This window comes from Lissotriton helveticus, chromosome 7, assembly GCF_964261635.1.
Source record: "Lissotriton helveticus chromosome 7, aLisHel1.1, whole genome shotgun sequence".
NCBI classification, from domain to species: domain Eukaryota; kingdom Metazoa; phylum Chordata; class Amphibia; order Caudata; family Salamandridae; genus Lissotriton; species Lissotriton helveticus.
The window spans coordinates 1,757,689,217-1,757,707,296 of NC_136068.1; the positions used below are offsets into that span (position 1 = coordinate 1,757,689,217).

The 18,080-nt window shown below is 47.9% G+C and overlaps 1 protein-coding gene across 1 annotated transcript in view; it reads left to right on the forward strand.

Moving 5' to 3' along the window:
• Window positions 1-18,080, forward strand: part of LOC144769682 (myeloid cell surface antigen CD33-like) — a 113,240-nt gene that overhangs the window by 55,433 nt on the left and 39,727 nt on the right. Inside the window, exon 3 of the mRNA XM_078653874.1 lies at window positions 1,051-1,356. Within this exon, the coding sequence (XP_078510000.1) occupies window positions 1,051-1,356 (306 nt within the window). The remainder of the gene's footprint in view (window positions 1-1,050; window positions 1,357-18,080) is intronic.

Sequence of the window (18,080 nt, forward strand, 5' to 3'; positions counted from 1 at the left end):
TGGCTGGTCGGCGTTTGCTCTCTACCACGGCGTTTTGTTCTTAGCGCCGTCATCTGCTGCTTCTAACTGTCGCGTTTCAATACGCTCGGGCCATGACTGCGAGCTGGCGTGTTTTGTGTTATCAATTTCCTGTTTGCTTCAAAAGTCGAAGGGGAATCATTTAATCCGCTGGCAGCGGATTAAATGATTCCCCTTCGACTTTTTGAAACTTATTGAAACGCGACAGTTAGAAGCAGCAGATGACGGCGCTAAGAACAAAACGCCGTAGTGGAGAGCAAACGCCGACCTGCCATGTCAATCTTGGGTTGACATTTAACAATACGTTTTACTTTCACCAGCAAATTTTCAGTATGACAGGAATGGGTTTTTCTATACTGCGCTTTATGTAGACATTTTTAGATCTGCATCTGGAAGCGCGAAAAAAGCAGTGGTAAATCACAAACAATCTTCCCTTTACCGCTGCTTAAGGTAAATGGGGACACTAAATTCAGAAGTGCTAAAACCATGTTTTGTTCTCTTCTCTGTAGTTTAAGATGAATTTACTTTGTCTTGCTCATCTTTGCTTAGCGCCAGCACTCCTATATGGGCAGCTGTTTGCACTTAACAACTTGTTTCATTCATTCATTCATTACAGAACTCGCGCAGCCATCTACATTTTTCATTCATTAACCCATCCAGTCGGGTGGGTATGTTTGACTGAGTGCTTTCTTTTATGAGCGTAGGGGCATCTGGGTGTATGACCTATGTATAATCTTGTAATGTAATTTTTGTGGACCCTCATGTAAAGCGCTCTGATACCTCCGGGTCTAGACAGCGCTATATAAAACTCCTGAAAAATAAATAAATAAAATACAAGGCTTTCTGATTGTGTGTTGGCATTGCATGCAGCATGTAAACCTACAATGTAACCATGACAACAAAACTGACCTTTATCAAATAAATCAGACATGTTGGCATCGTCGGACTTCTTTATAACTGCTGCTCCCTAGATGGTGTCTTTTATTAAAAACAACGATAATAATGTTGTTCATTTTAATTTTTGTCTCCTAGATCTTCAGGACACGCCAGCAATCTCGCTCCCCGATCGAGTGAAGGAGGGTGAAACGGTGACTGTGGAGTGCACGGCGCCCGGGAGGTGCTCAGGCACAGCCCCGAAGATAACCTGGAACTTCGAGTCACAATTTAAATACAATCAGTCACTTGATAATATTGATAATCTGAATGGTACCAAGATCTATAAATCTACTATCACTTTCACAGCTTCGAGGCAGCATAACAACAAAAGCCTGTCCTGCACCTCATTCTTTCCAGCTGTGCAGAAACAAACTACCAAGAGCATCACCCTGACTGTTATATGTAAGTACCACCTTTTACTAATTTCACAAAATAACACTTTTATGGCTTGTCAGTTCGGATAATATATGACTAGGGACCTCATTTGCAAGCCCATTGTGGAGCTGGTGCGTCACTTTTTTGGACGCACCAGCAGCGCAGTGTGCCTGCCCATATTTACAAGGCCACATACAGTCATCCTGTGTGACTTTTCATGGATTCGTAAACATGGGACCCTTTCACACAATACTCTGTGTGAAAGAGGCATTCCATGGGTGTTGCTGTGGGTGTTCCCATGCACCATCCACGTAACCTGACGCATTGCCAGGTTTATAAAATGTCATTAACCTGGGAATGCGCCAGTATCCGCCGCCTCCCCACGGGAGGCAGAGGGAGGTATAGGAGTGGTGTAATGAGGAGAAATTCTTTTATTTCTCTTCGTTTTTTGCTTATTGTGTGTGCTGGATTCTGCACCACACATAGAAAGAGGAAAACACCTTCAATTGCCTTTAATGATTGTTTTAGTGCAGGAAGGTGCCCCTTCCTGCACATAAACAATCATCCATGCAACACAGGCACCCTTGCACCATGGCGCAATGGTGTCTGTGTTTGCGCACAGGAGAAGGACAGTAATGAGCCGTATCTTTTATATTGACGCACAACAGCACAGTAGGAAGGCTTGCTGCACGGCAGTGAGTCAAAATATAGTAAATGTGGCACTTGGTTCCTGACTTCTCTCTGTTATGTCACCTCGTACCGACATTTGTGTGAGGCAGTAATGGCAAAGTCGAAAAAAGGGGTGTGCTAAGTTTATAAACAAAGCTTTTATCAGTATCAGAAAGACAATTTAAAAAATAATCAACAATCCTAAATAATGCAAATCTTTTAAAAAAGAAAACAAAAGATTGTCTTACAAACAAGGTGTTGGAAAGTGGCTTATTGGTAGGGGCAAATGTAGGTCTGCCACTGGCAATTAGGCCACTAACACATGATGGGACTCAGCATTGGTCTTAGAAAATTATTCCTTTGCTCAACCCTTGGTAACGTGGCTGCGAGCAGACAGGCTTAACTTCAAAGAGAGGTATGTAAAGCATTCAAAAACACCATTTCAGTAAATAATTAGGACACAACACAAAATAAAAATCCAACACCAATTTATAGAAATAGGTAATAGTTTTATCTTTTAAATGACACCAAAACGAAAATAATCCACTGTAGGGAACCAGATATATGAATTTTTAAAGATTAGTCACTTTCTAGTGCTTAGAAACCAACAGCGCACCTTTAAGACATTTCGTTTTCTCTGCCAGGGACACACCTCTATAAATTGTTCTGAAGAATTCTCACCACTGTAGTGGGCCGCCTTCTTCAGCAAGCGGGGTCCAGTTAGAACACCTTCCTGGCATTCTGCTTGCAGGTCCCAAAGTATCCAACACACAATCCAAGGTTCTGGAATCTCCAAGAGAGTCCTTGAAAGTGTGAAACTTCAATTCCGCAATCCACTTGAACAAAACCCTTACAAATCCACTGGTACTCCACTGGTACTCCAGGCTTTGAATTCTTTGTGGGGCTGTCCAGGTGAGCTCTGTTAACCTGTAGCTTGCAGGGAGTTTCCACTCTTGAGTCTTTTGGCAGCAAGGTAATCCACAGGGCTGTAGTTTCAGATGGTGCAGTCTTCATAGGTCAGGCCTTAGAGTTCCTTGCACACAGCAAAATCTTCAGCAGGACACTTCTTGCTTCATTCAGTTTCAAGCAGCAGATCTGGAGGGTTCTGTCCCTCTCAGATACTTACTCAAAATTCTCTGGGTCAAGCACCAGGTCACTGCTGACCAATGAGAGCAGGGCAACTCCTCATAGTTATGACCACATCCTGTGGAGTGTGGCTTTAGTTTGTTCCAGAGTGCATCATCCTTGCAAATCCATAATGGCTGATTTTCCAGCAAGGAGGTAAGAGCTGGCTAAACACACCCCCTGGGATATCTAATTTCCATGGACCATCCCCGTACCATCTGCACATTCCTTTCTTTAGCCTAGCCCTGCCTCTGGGTCACGACTGTCATAGTGGAGTGAAACCCAGGCCTCCCCTCTTGCCTTTGAAGAGCGTAGTTTACGACGCCACCTCCTGGCCTCGCATTCCTATAGAACAGCACACTGGCCTCCCAGCAACCTGGCTAATCCTCTTAACTCTGACCAATCAGGGCAGACCACTGAAAGGCTGAATTTGGACTTACAAACAAGAAGGTCTCATAACTTATTGTATGTACGCTTTAGGAGAAATTTAACAATATAATATTGTTGGATTTACTATGACCATTCTGGGAAGTCTTTGAATGGTCCGTCTAGTCCTCTCCTATCAATATTTATTAATCAATCACTTCCTACCATGTTAACCTATGGGCCATGGGGTTTGCAATAGGGAAAATGACCTGGGCCACTTTTCGAGAACCAGGGCTTATAAAACCATATTTAATAAGTATTTCCCATATTTCTACAGGACCCCCAACCCCTGTGCAACTAGGGGAGACGTAAGGGGTTCTGAATCTGCAGAAATATAGCAGATCATCCATACCCAATTCTTCTAGCATCAAAGTCGAATTTGAGCAGCTCTTTAATACAATGTGGGGAGTGACATGTAAAATTTCACTTTACCCAGGCATATAAAACTTCATTTTATAAGGGCGCTCCTTATAGATAACTGACCCCCTACCCCTGGGATACCTAGGGGTGACCCTGGGGGTCCCTAATATGCAAAAACATGGTAGGTTTTTTATTTTTAAGTGCCCCTACCCCCAAAGTCGAGTTTGGGTACAATTTGAGGTTTAAAAGCTGTCCTGGCCACCAGTTCTGCTTTTAAACTGACCTCAGGCTTTAGCAGTGCACACATGCAAGTGCAGAAAATCTGCTGGCCTCTAAACTGCCATGCCCCAGGATACTGGAGACTTTTAGGTAGTGTTAATCCCCTGCCCTATTACATACTAGGGGCTTAAGGGGTAGGTCATGCCAATTACAGGGGTACCCCACCATACCCTAGTGTACCCTAGTGTATGTTGGGTGTCTTAACTGTATTCTAATGTGTTCCTTTTGGCTTGGCACTGGCCCTGGGCCTGGTTAAACAGAGCCCAGGGTCAGTCAGAGTCAGTTACCACCAGTTCCAGTCAGCAAAAAGTTGGGGGGTGCCCAGGGCACAGGATGACTTTGCAACACAAGGGTTACAGGAAAAATTCAAAAAACTGACGCCTTCTTTATGCAGGTACATTCTCCCTGTGCATCTGCAAGTGGAGTTTCAAAGATTGTCAGTTTTGCAAAACTTCCCCGTGAAATTTCTATTTGCAACAAATTAATTTGAAAAACTAAACAGCATATTTCAGGGGTGAAACGTAAATAACAGAAAAGAACTTACCCAGGTAAATAGTAATGGGTCTAAACACATGATCTGGAAACGACAGAAAAGTAACAGTAAACATGGAAATAAAAACACTGTAAGAATAACAAACGGGAAGCATTCACCTAAACCAACCAGTGAACATTGGGTAAGAGGAAGTGTCTGCAAGCACTGAAAAGGAAAACAGTAATAATTCTAAGAAAGAGCATCTTTTTTTAAAACACTTCTAGCTCAGTTTGCTGTGCTGCATCTAAGAAGAGGACTGTGAGAGCAAGTGACATGATAAAACAAAGCAAAGCGAAGGAGAACAGGAGTAAAAGAAAAAGGAGAGAACATAAACCCTCTTCAAACCACAGTGTGGGGAGGTACTAAATGCAGAACCCAATCAGGGGAAGGCTGTGATGATATTATCAGGGAATTCATCATCGTGCACCAATATTGCCAAACTCAAATCAATGAACACTCCTCACTAACAACCAAGAATGCCCAATAAGACAACACGAGGACTAGTTGTGTCACATACATTTTCAGTATGTGAACTGTCCCATTTAAACTCATTGTAAGAAAATGTATCCTGTGTGGATGTCTTTAGAAAATGGCCTTGATCCGGTCCTAGCCCTGTACTGAAAACGTTTGTCCTTCGAAAACCAACGTATGTTTATTTTCACTGAGGAGTTCAAGCCAACATCTGGTCAATATTGCTGCAGTGCTTAGTTTGTAAAAGAATGAGTGCTGGTTTCTGGAAAGAGTAGAAGATTATTTTCTTATACATTTGTAATCAATCGCATTCAATCAATCAATCAGCGGTTTGTAAAGCACAACTACTCACCCGTGAGAGTCTCAAGGCGCGGGGGTGCTGCTTGTCCCTCAGGGTGTGGAGAATCATTAGAAGAGCCATTCTTATACGGCATGTACTTGTACGTAGTTTGTATAGGAGCTCACTGAAAAAAAACCTTTCTGGGTACAGGAATCTGCTTTATTACGCTTATGTGACTTTGTGAAGCAGCCTCAAACGTCCACCTTCCTTTACTAAAAGTGCAAACAAAGCACAGTCTTTTCTGGAATGGAATGGAATGAAGATTTGTAAAGCGCGATGGCTACCCGGAGGCGTCCCAGCGCTGTAGACAGACTGAGGGTTGTGCTATAGGGATGGGAGTGTGGGAGACGGAGGAAGGGTTAAGTGTGGGATTTATTGAAGAGCCACGTTTTTAAGAGTTTTCGAAAGGTGAGGAGATTGGGTTCTGACCTAATTGCGAGGGGAAGAGAGTTCCAGATTCTGGCCAGATTGTAGGCAAGTGAGCGGCCTCCGCATCTGGCTCTTCTGATGCGGGGTACGGAGGTTAGGTAGGAGGTCGCGGATCTGAGGGATCGGGAAGGACAGTAGGCTTCCACCAAGCGGTGATTTATGGTGGGGCCTGTTCCCCAGAAGGATCGGTGTGCAACGCACATGCTCTTGAATACTATTCTGGCTTTCACAGGAAGCCAGTGAAGGTCCTTCAATCTGGCTGTAACTGGGGAACGGCGAGGAAGGTTCAAGAGGATTCTTGCCGCACAGTTTTGAATGACTTGTAGTTTGGACAGTGTAGACTGGGGGGCACCCAGATAAAGGGCGTTACCGCAGTCGAGGCGTGACAGGATTAGTCCTTGGACCATGTTCCGTCTGGAGTGAAACGGGAGAAGGGGGAGAATCTTGCGGAGCAATCTCATCAGACCAAAGCAGATACCAGCTAGTTTGGTGGCTTGGTAGTTGAAGGTGAGATTGTGGTCGAGCCAGATCCCAAGGCTCTTAATTTGATCCTTAGGTTGTGCGGGGCTGCCTAGACAGAGGGGCCAGATAGTATCAATGGATTTCGGGATGTTATTTCCAAGGAGCATCACCTCTGTTTTGTCTCCATTAAGTTTTAGGTGGGAGGCCGACATCCAGGACGCCACGGCTTTCAGGCAATTGTGCAGGCTGTGTTTGGGGTTGAGGGAAGGGTGGTCTAGGGCTACCACCAGCTGAGTGTCGTCCGCGTAGGTGACAATTTTTACCCCGAAAGGGCGGACGACATCAGCTAGGGGGCCAAGGTAAACATTAAAAAGGGTAGGACTCAGGGAGGAGCCCTGAGGTACTCCACAGTTCAGAGGTTTACTAGAGGAGGTGAATTCCTTTTCGAATACCTGGAAGGACCTGTCTGAGAGAAATGATTCTAACCAGGTAAGAGCTATGCCTGACACACCAATCATACTGAGGCGATGAAGTAGGATTCTATGATTTACGGTGTCGAAGGCGGCACTCAGGTCAAGTAGGACTATGGCCGTAGCACCGCCACCGTCCAATATCCTTCTTGCCTCCTCCGTCACTGCAATCAGGGCAGTTTCAGTTCCATGACGGGGTCTGAACTCAGTCTGGGTGGGGTCCAGTTTGTTATTGGATTCTAGAAAGTCTGTCAGTACTGAATTGACGTGTTTTTCTAGAATTTTACTAAGCCAGGGCAGAAGGGATATAGGTCGGTAGTTGGAGGGGTTAGAATGGTCCAGGGTAGGTTTCTTTAGAAGCGCTTTGACCATAGCTTTCTTCCATAAGGGTGGGACAGTGCCTGTGTCAAGGGAGGAGATGAGCAAGTCTTGAATGGTAGGTGATATCTGGCTAGTTATTTGGATGAGCGCCCTAGGAGGAGCTGGGTCGGTCGGGGATCCAGATTTGACCAGTCCCATGTATTTTTCCAGATTGGCTTTGTCCAGAGCGGGGAAGTTGTTGAGAACGCTGGGTGGGGCTACTAAAGGGTCGGTGTTAGTGGGGTCTCTAGGCATGGTGGCTGTGTGAGGGAAGGAGGAATTGATCAATTCAATTTTGTGATGAAAGAATTCCGCAATTTCCTCGCAGTGAGTCTGGGTATTATTGTGGACTTTAGAAGTCTCAGGGAGTTGTAGGAGGGATTTGGCTATACGGTAAATCTCCTTGGGTTTGGACGCAGCATTGTTAATTTTGTGTTCATAGAAAGTGGCCTGAGCTCGTCGGATGTCTGCTTTATAATTTTTGATAGCTGCTCTGTAACTGACTTTGTCTGCTAGGCAGTAGTCAAGGTGCCATTTTCTTTCCATTTGCTTGCAGGCGCGTTTGGCCTTCCGTAGGTCTTCTGTGTACCATGGGGCTGTAGGATTGCCCCGCTTGGGACAGAGACTTTTTATAGGGAGTACCAGGTTTAAAGAGTTGGTAATCCATGTGTTGTAGTTATCGTTCCCCTGGATAGGATTCAGTGCGTTGGGGGGGTTTGTACTTTGTAAAGTAGTTTGCCATTCGGATAGGGGGATTTTTTGCCAGTTCCGTGATAGCAGAGTTGTCGGGGGCTTTGGTGGGGGGAGACGAGGGGGGTCCATGTGAAGGGGATAAGAAAATGGTCAGACCATGGTAGAGGAGAGGGACTTTTGGTAAGAAGATTGGAACAGTTACATAAAATGGGGTCTAGAAGATGCCCTTTTTGATGTGTGGTCTCAAGGACAAGTTGCTATAAATCCAGGGCTTGTAGGCTCGAAGTAAGTTCTCTGGAAGAAGGGTCGGTCAGATTATCCAAATGGGTGTTAATATCACCCAGGATTGTCTGTAATAATTGCTTATGAGTATTGCTCGATTAATCAGATGTTGTTTGTATTATAGATATGTTTAGGTCAATTCATAATTAGCACATAAGAGTGTGCAAAAGAGTCCTGCTGGAGAACTACTCTTCACGTTATCCAAAATGTCTTTGTGAAGGCAGAGGCTCTCCTCTGAGCTCATTCAGTCACTGCACTGTCTTCATGCAAGCACCCAAGGGAGCTCACACAGGCTCTCCTCCGAGCTCATTCAGTCACTCTACTCTGTCCATGCAAGCACCAAAGTGAGCTCACACAGGCTCTCCTCTGAGCTCATTCAGTCACTGTACTCTGTCCATGCAAGCACCAAAGTGAGCTCACACAGGCTCTCCACTGAGCTCATGCAGTCACTGCACTGTATTCATGCAAGCACCCAAGTGAGCTCACACAGCCTCTCCTCTGAGCTCATGCAGTCACTGCACTCTGTTCATGCAAGCACCCAAGCAAGCTCACACAGACTTCCTCTGAGCTCATGCAGTCACTGCACTGTGTTCATCCAAGCACCCAAGTGAGCTCACACAGCCTCTCCTCTGAGCTCATGCAGTCACTGCACTGTGCTGATGTAAGCACCAAAGTGAGACCACACAGACTCTCCACTGACTCATGCAGTCACTACACTGTGTTCATGCAAACACCCAAGCAAGCTCACACAGGTTCTCCGCTGAGCTCATGCAGTCACTGCACTGTGCTGATGTAAGCACCAAAGTGAGACCACTCAGACTCTCTATTGAGCTCATGCAGTCACTGCACTGTGTACATGCAAGCACCCAAGTGAGCTCACACAGGCTCTCCTCTGAGCTCATGCAGTCACTGCACTGTGCTGATGTAAGCACCAAAGTGAGACCACTCAGACTCTCCACTGAGCTCATGCAGTCACTGCACTGTGTTCATGCAAGCACCCAAGTGAATTTACAAGGCTCTCCATTGATCGTATGCAGTCACTGCACTGTGCTGATGTAAGCACCAAAGTGAGACCACTCAGACTCTCCACTGAGCTCATGCAGTCACTGCACTGTGTTCATGCACACGCCCAAGTGAGCTCAAACAGGCTCTCCTCTGAGCTAATGCAGTCACTGTACTCTGTCCATGCAAGTACCCAAGTGAGTTTACAAGACTCTCCACTGAGCTCATGCAGTCACTGCACTCTGTTCATGCAAGCACCCATTGTGCTCACACAGGCTCTCCTCTGAGCTCATTCAGTCACTGTACTGTGGTCATGCAAGCACCCAAGTGAGCTCACAAAGGCTCTCCTCTGAGCCCATGCAGTCACTGCACTCTGTTCATGCAAGCACCCAAGTGAGTTTACAAGGCTCTCCACTGAGCTCATGCAGTCACTGCACTCTGTTCATGCAAGCACCCAAGTGAGCTCACACAGCCTCTCCTCTGAGCTCATGCAGTCACTGCACTGTGCTGATGTAAGCACAAAAGTGAGACCACACAGACTTTCACTGAGCTCATGGTGTCACTGCACTGTGTTCATGCAAGCACCCACGCGAGCTCACATAGGGTCTCCTCTGAGCTCATGCAGTCACTGCACTGTGCTGATGTAAGCACCAAAGTGAGACCACACAGACTCTCGACTGAGCTCATGCAGTCACTGCACTGTGTTCATGCAAGCACCCAAGTGAGCTCACACAGGCTCTCCTCTGAGCCCATTCAGTCACTGTACTCTGTCCATGCAAGCACCCAAGCGAGCTCACGCAGGCTCTCCTCTGAGCTCATGCAGTCACTGCACTGTGCTGATGTAAGCACCAAAGTGAGACCACACAGATTCTCTTCTGAGCTCATGCAGTCACTGCACTGTGTTCATGCACGCGACCAAGTGAGCTCACACAGGCTCTACTCTGAGCTCATGCAGTCACTGCACTCTGTTCATGCAAGCACCCAAGTGAGCTCACACACCCTCTCCTCTGAGCTCATGCAGTCACTGCACTGTGTTCATGCAAGCACCCAAGTGAGCTCACACAGCCTCTCCTCTGAGCTCATGCAGTCACTACACTGTGTTCATGCAAGCACCCAAGTGAGCTCACACAGCCTCTCCTCTGAGCTCATTCAGTCACTGTACTCTGTCCATGCAAGCACCCAAGTGAGCTCACACAGGCTCTCCTCTGAGCTCATTCAGTCACTGTACTCTGTCCATGCAAGTACCCAAATGAGTTTACAAGGCTCTCCACTGAGCTCATGCAGTCACTGCACTCTGTTCATGCAAGCACCCATTGTACTCACACAGGCTCTCCTCTGAGCTCATTCAGTCACTGTACTGTGGTCATGCAAGCACCCAAGTGAGCTCACACAGGCTCTCCTCTGAGCCCATGCAGTCAATGCACTGTGGTCATGCAAGTACCCAAGTGAGTTTACAAGGCTCTCCACTGAGCTCATGCAGTCACTGCACTGTGCTGATGTAAGCACCAAAGTGAAACCACACACACTTCCACTGAGCTCATGGTGTCACTGCACTGTGTTCATGCAAGCACCCAAGTGAGCTCACACAGGCTCTCCTCTGAGCTCATTCAGTCACTATACTCTGTCCATGCAATCACCCAAGCGAGCTCACGCAGGCTCTCCTCTGAGCTCATGCAGTCACTGCACTGTGCTGATGTAAGTACCCAAGCGAGCTCACACAGGCTCTCCTCTGAGCTCATGCAGTCACTGCACTGTGCTCATGCAAGTACCGAGAGATTTACAAGGCTCTACACTGAGCTTATGCGGTCACTGCACTGTGCTGATGTAAGCACCAAACTGAGACCACACAGATTCTCCTCTGAGCTCATGCAGTCACTGCACTGTGTTCATGCAAGTACCCAAGTGAATTTACAAGGCTCTCCACTGAGCTCATGCAGTCACTGCACTGCGCTGTTGTAAGCACCAAAGTGAGACCACACAGACTTCCACTGAGCTCATGGTGTCACTGCACTGTGTTCATGCAAGCACCCAAGCGAGCTCACACAGGCTCTCCTCTGAGCTCAGGCAGTCACTGCACTGTGCTGATGTAAGCACCAAAGTGAGACCACACAGACTCTCCTCTGAGCTCATGCAGTCACTGCACTGTGTTCATGCAAGCACCCAAGTGAGCTCACACAGGGTCTCCTCTGAGCTCATGCAGTCACTGCACTGTGTTCATGCAAGCACCCAAGTGAATTTACAAGACTCTCCACTAAGCCTATGCAGTCAATGCACTGTGTTCATGAAAGCACCCAAGCGAGCCCACGTGGCCTCCCCACTGAGCTCATGCAGTAACAGCACTGTGTTCATGCAAGCGCCCAAGCTTGTTCACACAGCCTCTCCACTAAGCTCATGCAGTCACTGCACTGTGTTCATGCAAGCACCCAAGCTAGTTCACACAGCCTCTCCACTGAGCTTATGCAGTCACTGCACTGTGTTCATGCAAGCATCCAAGCAAGCTCTCAGAGGTTCTCCTCTGAGCTCATGCAGTCACTGCACTGTGTTCATGCAAGCACCCAAGCGGGCTCACACAGCCTCTCCACTGAGCTTATGCACTCACTGCATTGTATTCATGCAAGCACCCAAGCAAGCTCACACAGCCTCTCCACTGAGCTCATGCAGTCACTGCACTGTGTTCATGAAAGCGCCCAAGCGAGCTCACAAAACTCTCCACTGATTTCATGCAGTCACTGCACTGTGTTTATGCAAGCACCAAAGTGAATTTACAAGGCTCTCCACTAAGCTCATGCAGTCACTGCACTGTGTGCATGCAAGCACCCAAGTGAATTTACAAGGCTCTCCGCTGAGTTTATGCAGTCACTGCACTGTGTTCATGCAAACACCCAAGCAAGCTCACACAGGGTCTCCTCTGAGCTCATGCAGTCACTGCACTGTGCTGATGTAAGCACCAAAGTGAGACCATACAGACTCTCTATTGAGCTCATGCAGTCACTGCACTGTGTTCATGCAAGCACCCAAGTGAATTTACAATGCTCTCCATTGATCGTATGCAGTCACTGCACTGTGCTGATGTAAGCACCAAAGTGAGACCACACAGACTCTCCTCTGAGCTCATGCAGTCACTGCACTGTGTTCATGCACGCGCCCAAGCGAGCTCACATAGCCTCTCCTCCGAGCTCATGGTGTCACTTCACTGTGTTCATGCAAGTACCCAAGTGAGTTTACAAGGCTCTCCACTGAGCGCATGCAGTCACTGCACTCTGTTCATGCAAGCACCCAAGTGAGCTCACACAGGCTCTCCTCTGAGCTCATTCAGTCACTGTACTCTGTCCATGCAAGCACCCAAGTGAGCTCACACAGGCTCTCCACTGAGCTCATGCAGTCACTGCAATGTGTTCATGCAAGCGCCCAAGCCAGCTCACACAGCCTCTCCACTGAGTTCATGCAGTCACTGCACTCTGTTCATGCACGCACCCATGCAAGCTCACACAGGCTCTCCACTGAGCTCATGCAGTCACTGCACTGTGCTGATGTAAGCACCAAAGTGAGACCACACAGACTCTCCACTGAGCTCATGCAGTCACTGCACTGTGCTGATGTAAGCACCAAATTGAGACCACACAGACTCTCCTCTGAGCTCATGCAGTCACTGCACTGTGCTGATGTAAGCACCAAAGTAAGACCACACAGACTCTCCTCTGAGCTTATGCAGTCACTGCACTGTGTTCATACAAGCACCCAAGTGAGCTCACGCAGGCTCCCCTCTGAGCTCATGCAGTCACTGCACTGTGCTGATGTAAGCACCAAAGTGAGACCACACAGATTCTCCTCTGAGCTCATGCAGTCACTGCACTCTGTTCATGCAAGCACCCAAGCGAGCTCACGCAGGCTCTCCTCTGAGCTCATGCAGTCACTGCACTGTGCTGATGTAAGTACCGAAGCAAGCTCACACAGGCTCTCCTCTGAGCTCATGCAGTCACTGCACTGTGCTCATGCGAATACCCGAGTGATTTACAAGGCTCTACACTGAGCTTATGCGGTCACTGCACTGTGCTGATGTAAGCACCAAAGTGAGACCGCACAGACTCTCCTCTGAGCTCATGCAGTCACTGCACTGTGTTCATGCAAGTACCCAAGTGAATTTACAAGGCTCTCCACTGAGCTCATGCAGTCACTGCACAGTGCTGTTGTAAGCACCAAAGTGAGACCACACAGACTTCCACTGAGCTCATGGTGTCACTGCACTGTGTTCATGCAAGCACCCAAGTTAGCTCACACAGGGTCTCCTCTGAGCTCATGCAGTCACTGCACTGTGTTCATGCAAGCACCCAAGCGAGCTCACACAGGCTCTCCTCTGAGCTCATGCAGTCACTGCACTTTGATGATGTAAACACCAAAGTGAGACCACACAGACTCTCCTCTGAGCTCATGCAGTCGCTGCACTGTGTTTATGCAAGCACCCAAGTGAGCTCACACAGGGTCTCCTCTGAGCTCATGCAGTCACTGCACTGTGTTCATGCAAGCACCCAAGTGAATTTACAAGACTCTCCACTAAGCTTATGCAGTCACTGCACTGTGTTCATGCAAGCACCCAAGCGAGCTCACGTGGCCTCCCCACTGAGCTCATGCAGTAACAGCACTGTGTTCATGCAAGCGCCCAAGCTAGTTCACACAGCCTCTCCACTGAGCTCATGCAGTCACTGCACTGTGTTCATGCAAGCACCCAAGCAAGCTCACACAGTCTCTCCTCCGAGCTCATGGTGTCACTTCACTGTGTCCATGCAAGCACCCAAGGAAATTTACAAGGCTCTCCACTGAGCTTATGCAGTCACTGCACTGTGTTCATGCAAGCACCCAAGCAAGCTCACAGTGGTTCTCCTCTGAGCTCATGCAGTCACTGCACTGTGTTCATGCAAGCACCCAAGCGGGCTCACACAGCCTCTCCACTGAGCTTATGCACTCCCTGCACTGTATTCATGCAAGCACCCAAGCAAGCTCACACAGCCTCTCCACTGAGCTCATGCAGTCACTGCACTGTGTTCATGCAAGCGCCCAAGCGAGCTCACGCAGCCTCTCCACTGAGCTCTTGCAGTCACTGCACTGTGTTCATGCAAGCGCCCAAGCGAGCTCACAAAACTCTCCACTGATTTCATGCAGTCACTGCACTGTGTTTATGCAAGCATCCAAGTGAATTTACAAGGCTCTCCACTAAGCTCATGCAGTCACTGCACTGTGTGCATGCAAGCACCCAAGTGAATTTACAAGGCTCTCCGCTGAGTTTATGCAGTCACTGCACTGTGTTGATGCAAGCACCCAAGTGAGCTCACGCAGGCTCTCCTCTGAGCTCATGCAGTCACTACACTGTGCTGATGTAAGCACCAAAGTGAGACCACACAGACTCTCCACTGACTCATGCAGTCACTACACTGTGTTCATTCAAACACCCAAGCAAGCTCACACAGGGTCTCCTCTGAGCTCATCCAGTCACTGCACTGTGCTGATGTAAGCACCAAAGTGAGACCACACAGACTCTCTATTGAGCTCATGCAGTCACTGCACTGTGTTCATGCAAGCACCCAAGTGAATTTACAAGGCTCTCCATTGATCGTATGCAGTCACTGCACTGTGCTGATGTAAGCACCAAAGTGAGACCACACAGACTCTCCTCTGAGCTCATGCAGTCACTGCACTGTGTTCATGCATGCGCCCAAGTTAGCTCACATAGCCTCTCCTCCGAGCTCATGGTGTCACTTCACTGTGTCCATGCAAGCACCCAAGTGAATTAACAAGGCTCTCCACTAAGCTTATGTAGTCACCTCACTGTGTTCATACAAGCACCCAGGGAAGCTCACACAGGGTCTCGTCTGAGCTCATGACGTCACTGCACTGTGTTCATGCATGCGCCCAAGCGAGCTCACACAGCCTCTCCACTGAGCTCATGCAGTCATTGCACAGTGTTCATGCAAGCACCCAAGCAAGCTCACACAGGGTCTCCTCTGAGCTCATGCAGTCACTACACTGTGTTCATGCATGCGCCCAAGTGAGCTCATAGAACTCTCCACTGATTTCATGCAGTCACTGCACTGTGTTTATGCAAGCACCCAAGTAAATGAACAAGACTCTCCACTGAGCTCATTAAGTCACTGCACTAAATTGATGCAAGCACCCAAGCAAGCTCACACAGCTTCTCCTCTGTGCTGATGCAGTCACTGCACTGTGCTGATGCAAGCACCAAGGCGAGCTCACACAGGCTCTCCTCTGAGCTAATGGTGTAATTTCACTGTGTTCATGCAAGCACCCGAGCACGCTCACACAGCCTCTCCTCTGAGCTCATATAGTCATATAAAATGTTAGCGTTATTTTTTAAAATTTTATTTTTTACCTTCTTTTATTGCCATTGACCTGCTGCTTGTAAGTGGCATTCTCTTGCAGTGCTTGTTTGCTCCTCACCCCCACCACAGCCGATTAGGCGCTGTCTTGGGGCTTCTTTGGCCGCCATTTTAGGTGAGGAAGAGGGCGAGCGGACCAGTTGCTCGGCCCTCCCTCACTCCTTGGCATAAAAGCTGCGCCCTCCTTTATGCGCGCAGATCAACAGAGAGCGCGATCATTCCTGAGGCGAAAAGCTGGTAATGCGACACAGCGTTAGCGTTATTTTTATAAATTGTATTTTTTACCTTCTTTTATTGCCATTGACCTGCTGCTTGTAAGTGGCATTCTCTTGCACTGCTTCTTTGCTCCTCGCCCCACCACAGCCGATTAGGCGATGTCTTGGGGCTTCTTTGGCCGCCATCTTAGGTGAGGAAGAGGGCGAGCGGACCAGTTGCTCGGCCCTCCCTCACTCCTTGGCATAAAAACCGCGCCCTCCTTTACGCGCGCAGATCAACAGAGAGCGTGATCATTCCTGAGGCGAAAAGCCGGGAATGCGACACAGCGTTAGCGTTATTTTTAAAATTTTTATTTTTTACCTTCTTTTATTGACATTGACCTGCTGCTTGTAAGTGGCATTCTCTTGCACTGCTTGTTTGCTCCTCGCCCCCACCACAGCCGATTAGGAGCTGTCTTGGGGCTTCTTTGGCCGCCATCTTAGGTGAGGAAGAGGGCGAGCGGACCAGTTGTTTGGCCCACCCTCACTCCTTGGCATAAATGGCTTCATCCTACGAACGCGCAGCGAGCGCCGGCGGCGCGCCAAAGGCAAACCCATCTGCGCCCGTCCGCGCCCAGACATTCCCTGGGACCTGTCCCCTGCCCAATTGATCATATATTCCTCGAAGGATCTACGAGCACTATACCAGGCAAGATTCTCACTTTGTCCTATCATCCTGCGTCGCTTAAGCCAGCTACATATTCCCCTACCACATCCAAGACCTTGCCTGCAACCCCTTGCTATAGCCATAGCCCACATCCATCATAACTTTCAATCTAGAACTTCACACCTTATATCTCAATACCCGCTCCCTGGCTAAACACCAATTTGCTTCTTCTAGACGATAAACCTGACATATTTTTTATCACGGAAACCTGGCTCAGTATCGATTCCCCCCCAGACATCCTGGCAGCACTCCCGGATCAATACTACATCTTACATGGTGACCGGGCCCCAGGAAAAACGGGTGGGGGAGTAGCCTCAATTATCAAGAAAGATCACGTCTTTACCTCCCTGTCCGCCTTATCCCTTCCGGGAGTAGACAATTTGGTAATAAAACTTGATTCCAAATCCGGCCCTCTTATTTGTGTCTTAGTTTACAGACCCCCTCAATATATGGCCTCTTTCCCCCTGTCTTTGTGCGAACAACTTGCTACCATAGTCACAGACTATGCTAATATACTCCTGGTTGGAGATTTTAACTATTGGTGTAGTGATGAGTTGGGCGGTCCGCAGGCCTCCGAACTCATGGAACTTTTGTCTGGCCTTAATCTTCGGCATCACATTTCATCTGCTACGCATGTTAAGGGCCATATTCTCGATCAGGTGTGGAGTAGTAATCTTACCATCTCTACTCCCACCATAAGCCCCTGCGTATGGTCAGACCACTTTTTGATAAAATTCACCATTTCCATCGTATCGGACAGCAAGTCTTGTGCAACGGCAGGAGGTCTTATCCGCAAATGGAGTACTCTTAATAAACCAGCATTCTTAGATAGCTTAGCAAGTACACTTCCAGCTGAGAACTCTGATCTCGGACAGGCTGAAATAAACGTCTTCGATTGGTTGTTAGCAGCAAGCAATTCACATGCCCCTCTGAAGAAATTTAAAATAAGCCGCCACCCGGATTCCCAGAAATGGTTTCCTGAGGATTTGAGGGCAAAAAAACTCGATACCCGCCAGAGTAAGTGGAGGAGTAATTATGACCCCCATGCTAAAACTATCTACATAGTTGCCCGTACTGCCTACAAGCAATCTATACTTCAATCTAAGGCAACTTATTTTTCTGACATAATAACTTGCTCCGGAAACAAATCTAAAGACGTTTTCGCTATCGTCAACAAACTATCCAATATGGAAAGAGCCCTCCCAAAACCTATTGTGACCCAAGACCTCTGCAATTCCCTCAACTCATTTTTTTCTGGACAAAATCTCGGCAATAAAAGCCAGCATTCCAGTTACCTGCTTTAACCCGCATACTATCTCCTCGAGCTCTAGTGTCCACATTTGTTATCACTTTCCACCCCTCAATATTGATTCCCTACGTACCTTATCCACAATGGTAAAATCTGGATCCCCTAGAGATTGCTGCCCCCCGTATATTCATAAGGAAATTCTTTCGGCTATTCCTGCTCCCTTTCTGACCCTTCTTAGTGCCTCCCTCTCTCAAGGAGTGGTTCCCAAAGCCTTCAAAGAAGCAGTGGTTGT